At 36.6% G+C, this 15,614-nt stretch overlaps 1 protein-coding gene across 1 annotated transcript in view; it reads right to left on the bottom strand.

The window, feature by feature from the left end:
- Nucleotides 1–399: 399 nt before the first annotated feature.
- RPS6KA6 (ribosomal protein S6 kinase A6) overlaps nt 400–15,614 on the bottom strand; it is a 198,315-nt gene continuing 183,100 nt past the window's right edge. The window contains exons 21-22 of the mRNA XM_080652561.1: nt 3,694–3,834; nt 400–2,029 (exon numbers count right to left, since the gene is read on the bottom strand). Of these exons, the coding sequence (XP_080508687.1) occupies nt 1,904–2,029; nt 3,694–3,834 (267 nt within the window). The 3' untranslated portion in view covers nt 400–1,903. The remainder of the gene's footprint in view (nt 2,030–3,693; nt 3,835–15,614) is intronic.

The raw sequence follows: 15,614 nt of genomic DNA, 5'->3' as shown, positions 1-15,614 counted from the left end.
TCTCTGCTCTCAAAAGTTCACCATGAAAATCATATCTCTGAGTTTGTCCTATCACTTTTGATAGGAAGGCATACAAGCACAAAGAACATAACGGCAAGAGGAAAATAAGTCTGAATATATGGACACAAATTGTCACATACAATTGCTTCCAGTAATAAAGCAAAACAAGAAAAGAAAAAAAAAAACAAATTGGAGCACAAAAGTCTACAAGATATGATACCAATCTATTTCTAAGCACTATTTTCCATGCGACATTAAATGTTCTTTAATGTCTTTCAATTATTGGAAAAAGACACCTCAAAATAAAGATACATACTTTTACACGTCACACCCAAGAAACATCCTTGTGCATGGAATATATATCACATGGTAAAGATAATATGTATAGTTTCTTTTATTAAATACCAAAATTATGTCTCCTAGGTTAAGTTATATACTTCAGCAATTAGGAATCAACTCTCTCTCAGAATTAAGCAAAATAAAATACAGAGCAAACAGTACACCTAGCATACATAAGTAGTTCACTTATATTCACTAAACAAAACTGTAATATCCTCCAGTTTACATTCATGTGTTCTTTCTATCAGTAGTAGTAGTAGTATTTTATTCAACAACACAAAAAGATTCTTTAAAATTGTATCACTTAGAGAAAACAATACTTAATACATAGTGATTCTGAATCATAAAATTTAATAAGACCAGACCAATTTGGCCATATTTCTTTTATAATTTTAAAATGTGTTCAAATTTTATGCAGATCATTCATATTATTTCCTATTTAAAATGCCAGTTTAGCTTCTTGAAGTATAACTATTATGTAGCATTGTCTAAAATTTACTGATATGCATTATACTATATCATCTGTGCTAAGCTCACAACTTCACTACAGTAAAATTTCAACTATATTCCATAGAATTCAAGGTATACTACTATGATACACCATAATTTAAAGCACATGGAAGTCCAAAAAAACAATAGTGCAATTCATTATAAGGGGGGGTGGGGTGGGCAGATGTTGACTAAATCCAACTGGTTCACTTGAAAGTCAGCTTACATAAAACCAAGGTAGTATGAACACCATGTACTTTATTTTCAAAGGCTTAATTGTTTAGTAGGTCACAACAGCAATATAAAACCTTTGGCTAAAAATTCTTCTTTTGTAGTAGAATTCCATCAGAAGTGAACTTTACAGAAGCCTTATGAAAACCTTTATTTCTAGATGAGGCCACTTATGGATAATCTACAGGCCTGACTGCACACATTATCTGTGATTTAATTCTTCTGTAAAAACTTTGGCACCAACCATATCAGGCATTCACATATTAGCACAAATAAATTTTGCACTGGCATCAAACTACTATGTCTACATTTTAGTAATTACAGAGTGGAGTTACTACCAAATGAATGGAGCCCTTTGGTTGTACACAATAATGAGCTTCTACAAATTACTTTCAATTTGTTTTTCTTTCTTTTTTTTTTTTAAAAAAGCCTATCCTTCAGGATCTTATGTCAAAAAATACTGAAATTGATTTGCATTATACTGTTATATTTGCATCTTGATTATTGGTAATGATTCACCAAACCATTATTGTATGAAACCAGAAAAACTACAAAAGTAACTATTTAAAAGGAACTTTAGAAGTTAGTGTGCAGAGAAGCTGTTAGGACCTTGTAGATACCATATATATTTAAATAAATCTGGGACACTACTGTAAAACAGCATATTGTGAGTATTGTGGACCCGTGTATGTTTATTTTTTAATTTCACTGCCCCTAAATAAGAAGACTTAAACAGAATATTCAAGTAATGTAGCAGAAAACAATGCCTTTGATATAAGATTAGGCAAAAGCTACACATTTGCCTTTTCTCTTCATCCAGTTTGTCAGAGGAACACTGGAAATCTTACAAGCCAGTTGAAGTCCTCTTTTTCATGCTTCGTCGCTGAGCTAAGCTGGAGGCAGCAACAGGCTCTAGGACTGGTTGGAAGGTCTTGTGAGTCAGTGCTGAATATGTGGCAACCACTGCTCCCTAAAATAATGAGAAATATTACAAACTGAATCATAATCTCTGAAGGTGAAAAAAAAAACTTCCAAGTATATCACAAGAGATTTAACTACAGCTTTTCTTTTTTTGCCTAGGAAAATAATTGAAAATACTTGACTTGTACATAGATGCACCTTTGAAGAATTAATACCTGATTACTTGTATATTTCTTATTTCAATAACTATGTGTCTTACAATATATCATTTTATTAGTCTTTCATCACTAATTTAATTTGGTTTTACAAGTTTTTAATTTTTTTTAATCTCAGAAGAAAGGGCGGGCAGAAAGAGATTAACCAAAAAACTTATGTACATATATGCATAGCCCATGGACATAGACAATAAATGTGGTGAAGTCCTGGGGAGGGGACTGGAGCCGGGAGGAAGGGGTCAAAAGGGGAAAAGGGGACATATGTAATACTTTCAATAACAAAGATAAACTAAAAATAAATAAATTTTATTTTTATAGGAATTGTACATATTATTGTATATAAACACAATATTCTTAAATACATAGTATAAGATTACTATAGTAAGGCTAATCAGCATATCCTCATAGAGTTATCATTTTTTTTGTGTGTGTGATGAGAGTACCTGAAATCTCTTAGCAAATTCTAGTATTCAATATGGTACTATTATGCTGTACATTAGATCTCTGGAGTTATTCATCCTGCATAACTTCAATGTTATATACTTTGACCAACATCTCCCCATTTTCCCCTCCACCCTAGAAACCACCATTCTACTTTATGCTTCTACATATTTGACTTTTTTAGATTCCACATATACAAAAGATCATGTAGCTTTTGCATTTCTATGTCTGGCTTATTTCACTTAATATCATGTCTTCCAGGTACACCATGCATATTGTTGCAAATGGCAGGATCTCCTTTTTTAAAGATGAATAATATTCCATTGTATGTGTGTCTATCACAACATCTTTATCATCAAAGAGTTATCTGTGCTCCCTTGTTCCCTGCAGCATTATTCACAATAGTCAAGACATAGAAACAATCTGTGTCCAAAAAGAGATGAATGCATAAATTACTAAAATTTAAAATCTAGGTTCAATGTCTAGAAATATAGGAACATGCACTGATGGTTATTAATTTAGAAATCAATAGCAATCTTTTGTTTCCATATGAAATTTGCATTTAATCTAGTCCTAGCCCTAGTGTTTTCTAAAAGCTAAGCAAATATAATCAAGAAACTGGTATTTATCATCAGAAAGGCTATAGGCAAAAAAAAAAAAAGGACCATGGCTGTTATTTAAAAATAAATAGAATAAAACAAATATATAAATAATCTTTTTAAAATTATATTTTATTGATTTTTTACAGAGAGGAAAGGAGAGGGATAGAGAGTTAGAAACGTCGATGAGAGAGAAATATCTATCAGCTGCCTCTTGCAAACATCCTAATAGGGATGTGCCTGCAACCAAGGTATATGCCCTTGACCGGAATCGAACCTGGGACCTTTCAGTCCACAGGCTGACACTCTATCCACTGAGCCAAACCAGTTAGGGCTATAAATAATCTTTAAAAAATAAAGATGCTTTAAAGTAATTACATAAGTGGTCATGAGTGAATGGCATGCAATGGCTTTATAAAGTATCAAGCATTTAGAAGGTACATAAAAGTATGTTTTACCTTAATGACATATGATGTACCATTTCTATTTGGCTGATCATTTGGCAACTGGTCTCTGTGGGTTATCCATGAGTGTTTTAATACTTGTTCTGTAGTGTACCGCTGATGTGGGTCCATATGCAGCATATGGGAAAGCAAATCCTAAATTAAAATAAAAAATTAAAAATGAAACTATATATCAGTAATTTTTTTAGCAAATACATACAATTTCACATTTTCTCAAAATATGACAACATCATTATATTTTCAATCAGTTTGATCTAACCTACCCCTAGGGTAAACAAACCTGTACTCTGAACAGTTGATTGTCAAAAGAGAATTTTGAGATAGATTTTTCAATATACAGTATATATTTACTTATTATTTTTAAATCAGAGAATACCAAATCTGTGGGACTGAAATGTGGTTAGAGAGGGAAAATAAAAATGTAAAGTAGCAGGAGTTATCCTGGAATGTGCTAAATGGTTAAGAGGAGAAAGGAACTATTGATCTTTGCTGGTAAGTTAAATCCCAAAGTATAGGAGTATGTGTATATGGATACAGCATAGGAGGGAGGATTCCATTTGTTAATACACCCAATAACTAATGGTTTACTGAATAAAATAGTAGAGAAACTAAAACATAAATCAAAGTGTAGAAACTGACTGCTAGCACAATAGTGGTCAGAGTATCAAGTTTTTCATCAGAGTAACTAAATGTGAATATGCTTATTTTATCTTTGATCATAAAAATGTTATAAAAATAATATAACCTTATAGTGAAAAACAATTTTAAATATATGAAATTATGTGATAATTTTAAGTAAACTTTCTGCCAAGCATATTTTAGAGAAAGGAGAAGTAAGCTCTCCTTAAATAGCATCTTCTAAAATAGAAACAAAATCATTATTTTGTAAACTTTTCATCAATAGCAGAAGCAGTGAAACTAAAAATTCTAGGAAGTAACATAATAATTTGAAGAATAATGTAAATGGTTTAATAATATAAGGGAATAGAACAATCAACAAAAACCAATTGGAAAAAGGACAGATGGGCATAAATAAATGCCAAATAATATAAAAAATATAAAAAAACAGACCTAAGTGATAATCATAAAATGATAAATGTTCCAATGGTACAAGGACTTCTTCCTCTGGCCAAGATGGAATACCAGGGACTAGAATGATTCACCAACCTCTTTGAAACAACCCTCTCACCCACCTCCCAGAAACAACGCCACACCATAAACATAGGACACAATAGCTTTCAAGAGGGCAAAGATTAGGAGTGAGGAAGAGTGATCTTTAAAATACAGAAAACAAATCAAGTACGCCCTATGATTGCCCCAGCTTACCACCTTGAAGAGAGAGTTTTCAAGCAGCTGTTCAGGTAACAGAAACCTAGGCAGAGCCTGACAGTTTCCCTCAGAGTTAGGAGAGACCAAGGGAGAGAGGGAGTTAGCAGGACAGACAACCAGAGGTGAGAAGATCAGATAAAGAACTACAGAGATCTGTGGAGGGTCTCCCTCAACTATTCAGCTGATTACTGATAAAGCCATATATGTTTTTTTGGGGGGAAACTACCAAAGGCAATGTTAAGAACTATCTGAAAGGATTATAGAGAAATCAGAACTCATGCAAATTGGAGTATATTGCCTGTTCCCATCAGCCAGACTGGAAAATCTCATAATTCATGGAGTATTTGTTAGAGTTCTTACAGGTAACCTCCCTGAGTAGTGAGGAGCCCTAGACTTAAAAAAATGTATTAGAAGGAAGATTTAAAAGCACCACATTGTTTCCCCTAACTTAACTGTGGCCCAGAATAAATCTCAAGAATATTTATATAAATAAAAATGTGTCTAGCACCCACTGGGGTAAAATTCACTATGCCTGGCTTCTTATAAAAAACTAGAGGCCCAGTGCACAAAATTTGTGCATGGGTAGGGTCCCTAGGCCTGGCCGGTGATCAGGGCAAATTGGGGTCTTCTAGCTGCTGGCCGGGGCCTTCCTTCCCTGGCTGCTGGCTGCCGGCCTGGGCCTCCCTTTGTTCCATGCTGCCCCCTGGTGGTCAGCACACATCATAGTGAGCAATCAGACTCCCAGTCTCCTGGTCAAACTCCCGAGGGGACACTTTGCATATTAGCCTTTTATATATATAGATTATCATTCATAGAAAAGAAAAATAAAATTCATAATAAGGAGAAAAAAGTCAATCAAGCCCAGTCGGCGTGGCTCAGTGGTTTAGCATTGACCTATGAACCAGGAGGTCCCTGTTGGATTCCTGGTCAGGGCACATGCCCAGGTTGCAGCCTTGATCTCCTGTGGGGGCCTGCATGAGGCAGCTGATCAATGATTCTCTCTCATCACTGATGTTTCTATCTCTCTTTCCCTCTCCTTCCCTCTCTGAAATCAATAAAAATATATTCTAAAAAGAAAAAGTCAATCAAAATTGACCCACAAGGCCTGGCCAGTGTGTCTCAGGTGGTTGGAGCACCATCTTGTATACCGAAAAGTAGCAGGTTTGATTCCCAGTCAGGGCACATACCTGGATTGTGGGTTATATTTCTACTCAGTGTGCATGTGGGTGGCAACCAATGGATGTTTCTCTCTCACCTGTCTGTCTGTCTCTCTCTGTCTCTCCCTGTCTCTCTCTCTCTCTCTTCCCCTCTCATTAAAACCAATAAGCATGTCCTCAGGTGAGGATTAAAAAAAATTTGCCAGCCCAGCCAGTGTGGCTCAGGGATTGAGCATCAACCAAGGAATCAAGAGGTCACCGGTTTGATTCCCTGTCAGGGGCACATCTCTGGGTTGCAGGCTCGATCCCCAGCAGGAGGCATGCAGGAGGCAGCCAATGGATGATGTTTCTCATTGATGTTTCTTTATCTATCCATCTTCCTTCCTTTCTCTCTCTAAAAATAAATAAAAAACATTAAAAAAACAACAAATCTTTAAATAAACAAACAAACAAACAAACAAATAAATAAAATTGACCCATGCCTAACACATGTTAGAATCAGAAGATAAGGACACTAAAACATTTATAATTCCATTCCATATGTTCAAATATTAAGTAGAGATATAGCAGATAAAAAAGACAAATTGAACATCCTAAGTGCCCCTCAGCATATGAGTGGATAAAAAACCTGTTAGATACTTCATCCACACAATGGAATACTATGCAGCTGTAAAAACGAAAGACCTCTTACCATTTGCAACAGCATGGATGGACCTAGAAAGTATTATGCTAAGCAAAATAAGCCAGTCAGAGAAAGATAAGTATCACATGATCTCACTCATATGTAGAATCTAATGAACCAAATATACTGAGGATCAAAAATAGCCCCAGAGACACAGAAGCATGAACAGACTGTTGAACCTCAGAGGGAAGGCAGGGGAGGGTGGATGGGAAGAGATCAACCAAAGAACTTGTATGCAAATATGCATAACCTGTGGACACAGATGATGGGTTGGTGAAGGCCTGGTGGGGGAATGTGAGTGAGCTGGAAGAAGTTAATGGGGGGGAAAAGGAGGACCTATGTAATACTTTCAACAATAAAGATTTTTGAAAAGCAAGACATACAAATGGTGAACAGATATATGAAATGATGCTCAACTTCACTAATTAGAGAAAAGCAAATCAAAACTACAACTATATAACTCCCTCACACGTGTTAGAATGGCTATTATCAACAATACAAGTAACAACAAGTGTTGGAGACATTGTGGAGAAAAGGGAACCCTCATTCACTGCTGGTGGGAATGTAAATTGGTACAGCCACTATGGAAACAGTATGGAGGTTCCTAAAAAAATTAAGAATAGAGCTACCATGTGACCCCAAAATCCTTCTTATAAGCATATTCCCTCCAAAATAGAAAATATTTATTCTCAAAAATATATGCACTCTTATGTTCATTGCAGCATTATTCGTGGTGACCAAGACATGGAAACAAATCATCCTTTAATAGATAATTGGATAAAGAAGATGTGGTACATATATACAATGAAATACTACTCAGCCTCAGCTATAAGAAAATATAAAATACTGCCATTTGCAACAACATGGGTGGACCTTTAGAATATCATGCTAAGTGAAATAAGTCAGAAAAGTTAAGGACCAAATGATTTCACTTATATATGGGATAGAAAACTGAAAGTAGCAAATGAACAACAAGAAAAAAAAAACCTCATAGACACATCACATGATCTCACTCATATGTGGATTTGAATGAACAAAATGATCTGATGAACAAAATAGATCCAGAGACATAGATGCATAGAACAGACTGTGGAATCTCAGAGGGAAGGCAGGGGAGGGTGGATGGGTGGGAAGGGATCCATCAGTGAACTTGTATGCATATATGCATAACCCATGGACACAGACAATAGAGGGTGAAAAGGGTGGGCTAGAAGTGTTAAATGGGGAAGGAAAGGGAACATATGTAATACTTTCAACATTTTTTAAAAACAAACAAACAAAACACACACACAAAAAAACATCATAGATACAGACCACAGTATGGTGGTTACTGCAGTGAAGGGGAGTAGGGGAGTAAAGGGTAAAGACGGTCAAATATATGGTTATAGAAGATGATCTGACTTTGGCTGGTGGGCACACAATGCAATATGAAGATCCTGTATCATAAAAATATATACTTGAAACCTATGTAATCTTATTAACCAATGTCACCTCAATAAATTCAATAAAAAGAAAGAAAAAATCTCCAGAGTCAAGAGATAAGTGTTGAGAGGGCACAGAGAAACAAGAACTCTGTATACTGTTGATGGGAATGTAAAGTGGTACAGCTACAATGCAAACCATTATGGAAGCTCCTCAAAAAATTAAAACAGATCTACCATTCAATCTAGCCATTCCACTTCTGTGTATGTAAGCAAAGGAAATGAAAACAGAAGTTTGATGAGAAATACCGTGTTTCCCCGAAAATAAAACATCCTCCGAAAATAAGACCTACTTACAGGTTTCCTTCTGAGTGAAATATAAGGCATCCCCCGAAAATAAGGCCCCCAGGCTCTGTCTCAGAATGAAAATTAATTTACTGTAAACTGGTCGCTAGAGCGGCCCCGACTGGCGTCTAGCAACCAGTGACATTACGTGGAGTCCTGACGTCACTGCTGTGTGGAGGCGGAGATGAGGTCGGAGTGAGCGGTGAGTGCGGGGTGGGAGAGACTTTCACAGATGTGTGTAGAACAGGAGGATTAGAGCAGACGGGTCGCGGCGAAGGTGGTGAGTGCTGGTCTGTCTCTGGTGACACTACCTGATGCTCGCGGCCGCCTTCATGATAACTGAAGGTTCTCATTCAGTGGCAGACCCTGCTCCAGCCCAGATCCAGGCCCCAGCAAGCCCAGTGACAGTCCCCAGGCAGGCCCCAGGGGGTAAATGTCTGATAAAGGGGTAGGGGGGATGTCTGGTGAAGGTGTTCAGTGGCACAGGGGTGGGGGGAGGGGGATCACTTAAAATGACACAGGAGGATCAGAGGGGGCAATCAAAATGACACAGGAGGATCAAAAGGGGTTAATAAAATGGTAATCCCCCCTCTGATTCTCCTGTGCTATTTTGATTCTCCCCTCTGATCCCCCCTGTGTCATTTTGAGTGATCCCCCTCCCCCCACCTTGATACCCCAATTCCTTTTTTTTTACCCCTAGAAATGAGCGCAAAAAGAAAAAGCTACTCCGTGGAGTACTAGAAAGGAATCGTGGAAGACTCTTGGGGCCAAAATCTTACTGCTCTCTGCAAAGAGAAGATGTTGAGTATCCGATTGGTCCGAAAATGGCGAGAAGAGTATGGTAACCACATTGAACAAGCGGACAAGGGAAATGCTAAAAAGCGCAAGTGTGGATCAGGTCGGCAACCATTATTTTCCGAGCTGGAAGACCTGATCTGTGAATGGGTTGTTGACAGGAGATCAAAGGCTTTGGTTGTGAATAGGGCTCAGATTCAAGAATTTGCCCTTGCAATGGCACCACAGTTTGACATAGCCCCCGAAGACTTCAAAGCATCACAACACTGGCTGGAAAATTTCCTTCAGCGAAGTGAACTGTCTTTAAGAAGATCTACAACATTGTTTAGGTTGGAAGATACTCAAGTTATTAAGCGAGCACTTGCATTCAAGTCCTTTATTGATGATGCTGACTTCTCTAAATACAGTCTTTCCAACATGATTGCTATGGATGAAACTGCAGTGTTTATGGGCCAATCATCTCAAACAACAATTGACAGCGGGGTGCCTCCTTAGCGTACATTCCCTCCACTGCTTACGAAAGTGCACGTGTTTCCTGTATTTTGGCAATTCGTCTGGATGGCACTAAAATCCCACCTTTAATCATTTCTAAGGGCAAGAAGGAAAAGATTGAACGTGTTTTGGGCGTTTTTATTCTTGAAACTGTAAAAGCCTGGGCCACACAAGCAGTTATAAGGAAGTGGGTCGATTTAATGCTGCCGCTTGTTATGTGAGGGTGCCAAAGAGGTCTGCTAGTCTGGGATGCAGCCAGCACTCACCGCGCTAAAGATATGAAGACATTTCTTCACGAAAGAAAAATAGATCAGATAATGATTCCCGCAGGAATGACGGCCTATCTCCAGACTCTTGATGTTGCAATAAACAAGCCATTCAAAGACAATTTGCGCATGGAAATTAATGACTACATTGAAAATAGAATGGAGAGAAATCAGCGTGGAAAGTTTGTGAAACCTAAACTGCAAGAAGTTGTGACTTAGGTGAAGAATTCATGGGAGAAAATCACTGACAGTTGCATTGCAAATGCACTGCCAGCAGGCTACCTTGACAAGAAGTACTCATTTAAAGAGAGTGCTATTGCTAAACATGAGAGATTTGGTCCACTGATTCTGAAAGAAATGGAGTCACAAGAAATTCACCAGGAAATTCAGGAATTGGATTGTTATGATGATGTTTCAGAAGATGATGACATGATTGTCATTGAATAAATGAGTAAATTCTTGATACTGTAGGATTCACAGTTTGTCTGGTTTGTGTTGACAACTACCGTACAACCGTACCGTATACAGGTAATAAATTTCCTTTATTTTCATTTAACAATAAATGTGTACCGTATTCTTCTTCATGGAAAAATAAGACATCCCCTGAAAATAAGACCTAGCGTGTCTTTGGGGGCAAAAGTTAATATAAAACACTGTCTTATTTTAGGGGAAACACGGTAGTTACTTCCATGTTTATCGCAGCATTATTCACAATAACCAAAATATGGAAACAACACAAATGCTAATCAATGGAAAAATGGATAAAAATAATGTGGTATATATACACAATATAATTAATCAACCATGAGAAAGAAGGTTATCCTGTCATTTGGGACAACGGGATGGCCCTTGAGCAATTATACTAAGTGAGATAAGTCAAGCAGAGAAAGACAAGGTGTGATAACACTTATATGTGGAATTAAAAAAAAATCATGTAATCCTATTTGTTTACTTTGTCTTTTGTTTCCCTTGCCTGAGGAAATCAGAAAAAATATTGGTATGAGAAATGTCTGAGATTTTACTGCCTATGTTTTATTCTAGGATATTTATGGTTTCAATACTTAATGTCTTTAATCCATTTTGAGTTTATTTTCTAAATATATTTTTATTTATTTCAGAGAGGAAGGGAAAGAGATATAGAGATAGAAAGATTAATGGTGATAGAGAATCATTGATCAGCTGCCTCCTGCAAGCCCCCTATTGGGGATCAAGCCCACAACCCGGGCATGTGCCCTTATAGGGAATCAAACTGTGACTTCCTGGTTCATAGATTGATGCTCAACCACTGAGCCACTCCAGCCAGGCAAGTTTATTCTTGTATAAGGAAGTCTAATTTCATTATTTTACACATCTGTCCAATTTTCCCAACACCACTTACTGAATAGAATATCTTTACCCAATTGTGTGTTTTTTTGTTTCCTCTGTCAAATATAAATTATCTATAAAGAGTGGGATTATTTATGGACTCATTCTTCTGTTCCATCGATCTATATGTTTATTTTTATGCCAGTACCAGTCTGTTTTGATTACTATGGCTTTCTGGTATAGTTTGATATCAGGTATTATAATCTCTCCAACTTTGTACTTCTTTCTCAAAATTTCTGTGGCTATTCATAATCTTTGTCATTCCATATACATTTTTAGAATATTTGTTCTAGTTCTCAGATATATGCCATTGGTATCTTGATGGGAATGGCATTGAATCTATGATTGCTTTGGGTAGTATGGGCATTTTAATGATGTTAATTCTTGCTACCCATGAACACAGTATACTCTTCCACTTGTTTGTATCTTATTCAATTTCTTTCTTCAGTGTTTTATAATTTTCCAAGTACAGTTCTTTTATATCCTTGTTTAAATTTATCCCCAGGTATTTTATTCTTTTTGAAGCAGCTGTAAATAGAATTGTTTCCTTAGTTTCTTTTCCTGGTTGTTCATTAGTGATGTATAAAAAGGCAACTGATTTGGATATTTATTCTGTATCTTGTTACTTTACTGAATTCATTTATCAGTTCTAGTAGTGTTTTGGTGGAATATTTAGAGTTCTCTATATAAAATATGTCATCTGCAAAATGAAAAGCTTTTGCAAAGCAAAGGAAACCATCAACAAAATGAAAAGCCAATCAACTGAATGGGAGAACATATTCCCTGAAACATCTGATAAGGCCTTAATATCCAAAACTTAAAAAGAACTTATAAAACTCAATACCAAAAACCTCAAATAATCCAATTAAAAATGGGCAAAGAACCTGAATAGATACTTCTCTAAAAAGGATATGCTGATGGACAATTGATATGAAAAGATAACTTCACTAGTCATCAGAGAAGTGTAAATTAAGACCATAATGATATATCACCTCACACCTGTCAGAATGGCTATCATTGATAAATCAACACACAAGTGTTGGCAAGGAGGTAGAGAAAAGGGAATTCTCATGAATGGTTGGTGGAAATACAGGTTGGTGCAGACACTGTACAAAGCAGTACAGAGATACCTCAGAAAATGAATTACTGCCTTATGATCCAGTAATTTGACTTCTGGGAATTTATTCAAAGAAACCCAAACCACTAATTTGAAAGAATATATGTACCACTATGTCCACAATAGCCAAGATTTTGGAAGCAGCTCAAGTGTCAATTAGTAGATGATTAGATAAAATAGCTGTGGTACATTTACTTTGTTGATTGCTACTTGGCTGTGAAAAAGGAAATCTTACCCTTTGTGACAGCATGGATGGACCTGGAGAGCATTAAGCTAAGTGAAATAAGCCAGTTAGAGAAAGACAAATACCATATGATTTCACTCATGTGTGAAATCTAATGAACAAAATGAAGTAATAGCCCTAACCGGTTTGGCTCAGTGGGTAGAGCGTCAGCCTGTGGACTCAAGGGTCCCAGGTTCGATTCCGGTCAAGGGCATGTACCTTGGTTGCGGGCACATCCCCAGTAGGAGGTGTGCAGGAGGCAGCTGATCAATGTTTATCTCTCATCTATGTTTCTAACTCTCTATCCTTCTCCCTTCCTCTCTGTAAAAAAATCAATAAAATATTTTAAAAAATGAAGTAATAGGCAACATAGAAACAGACACATAATTTGGTTGGTGGTTGAGTGGGGGGAGTGGAGGAATTGAGCAAAAAATAAAAATAAAGGGAAAAAAAACTCATGGACATGGACAACAGTGTGGTAATTGCCAGGTGGAGGGAGTTTTGGGGGAGGTATAGGAGCGTTTAGCAGGGATAAATGGTGATGGAAAGAGACTTGACTTGAAGCGGTGAACACACAATACAGTGTATAGATTATGTATTGTAGCATTGTGCAATTGAAATGTATAATTTTGTTAAGCAGTATCACCCCAAAAAATTCATTAAAATGGAAAAAAATCAAGCCTGTTAAAATACAGAGCAAAATGATATTTAGCATGAGATAGGGGCTATGGGGTAAGATGAATACTATTTAAGCAGACAACCTTGTAAAAAATAAATGAGCCATAGACTTCTAATGCATGGTATCATGAATATAGATAATAATATTGTGTCTAAATTATATGTGATAAATATTGCTACTATGTCAATCATATTGCAATGTATACAACATGCTGTGTACCTTAACTTAAAAAATAAAACACAAGGTTGCCCTGATTGGTTTGGCTCAGTGGATAGAGCGTCAGCCTGAGGATTGAAAGGTCCCAGGTTCGATTCCGGTCAAGGGCATGTACCTTGGTTGCGGGCACATCCCCGGTAGGTGTGCAGGAAGCAGCTGATCAATGTTTCTCTCTCATCGATGTTTCTAACTCTCTTTCCCTCTCCCTTCCTCTCTGTAAAAAAAATCAATAAAATATATTTAAAAATAAAATAAAATAAAAAATAAAACACAAGGTAGAATGGATATATAAGCAATTATGCTAAGTGAAATAAGTCATACAGAGAAAGACAAATATTATATTATTTCACTTACATGTGGAATCTAAAGAACAAAATAAATGAAGAAACAAAATAGAAACAGACTCATAGATACAAAGAATAGACTGATGGTTACAAGATGGGAGGGGGTTGGGAGGCTGGGTGAAAAGGTGAAGGGATTAAGAAGTACAAGTTGGTAGTTACAAAATAGTCACGGAGATATAAAGTACAGCAAAAAGAATATAGTCAATAAATTGCAATGACTATGTATGAGGCCAGGTGGGTACTTGAAATATCTGGGGATCACTTTGTAAAGTATTTGACTGATCACTATGCTGTATACCTGAAACCAATACAAAATAATATAGAGTGTAAATAGTAATAGAAAAATTAAAATAAAAACTAATGACTTTAGTTAAGATATTAAACTTATGGGCTTACGTAATAAAATAAAATCCTATATAATAAAAGCCTAATATGTAAATCAACCGAACAGTGGACCAAACACCCGAATGACCGGCATAACAACTGGTCACTATGATGTGCACTGACCACCAGGGGCCAGACGTTCAATGCAAGAGTTGTCTCCAGCCCACAGGCCCCAACTGGTGGTAGCGGTGGGGGGCAGGGCTGGTGAACCGGTGGCGAGTGGGCAGCACCAGGCCAGCCAAGGCAGTCCCCCGACCAACCCCTCAGTCGCCTCACAGATCAGCCCTGATCGCCAGCTAGGCCTAGGGACCCTACCCATGCACGAATTTCATGCACCAGGCCTCTAGTAAAAATAGATGATCAAATCAAGTTTTGGCAAGGATATGGAATAACTAAAACTCTCATACACTGCTGGTGGGAATATAAAATGGTACTTTGAAAAACAGTTTCATGATTTCTTTAAAAATCAAATATATGACTCAATAATTCTGCTTATGAATATTTACATAAAAATTAAAAGTTATCCATCTATACAAATACCAGCACAAGGATAATCATTGTGCTTTACTGGTAATGTTACAAAACAGCTGACAATCTAAGTGTCAATAAAATGTGCATGGATAAACAAACTGTAGTGTATCCACACAATGAAATATTATTCAGCAATGTAAAGGAATACACTATTAATAAAATCCAACATCGAGGAATCTCAAAATAATTATGATGAGTGAAAGATGACCAAAAAAAGAGTACACATCCTATGATTCCATTTATTAACATTTCTAGAAAAATATAAACTAACCCAAAGTATCAAGTACAAGGTTGCCAGAGAATGTGGTGATGGGGAATTGTAGTTGGGTATGTGGGACAGGAGGAAAAATTATAAGGAACCAAAAGGAAACTCTTAGGGATAATCTCGATTTTATTTCGATTTTGGTGATTGTTTCTTGGTGTGTAAATGTCATTACATTAAATTATATACTTTAAATACATGCATTTTGTAGTATATTATACACTTAGTGGCCAGATTATTATTATCTCTGAATGCATAATAATCTGGCCACTCAGTGTATATCCTATATAATCCTATATAATATAAA

Source organism: Plecotus auritus, assembly GCF_963455305.1.
Source record: "Plecotus auritus genome assembly, chromosome: X".
In the NCBI taxonomy this organism is placed as follows: Eukaryota; Metazoa; Chordata; class Mammalia; order Chiroptera; family Vespertilionidae; genus Plecotus; species Plecotus auritus.
This window is presented reverse-complemented; position numbering and strand designations above follow the sequence as displayed.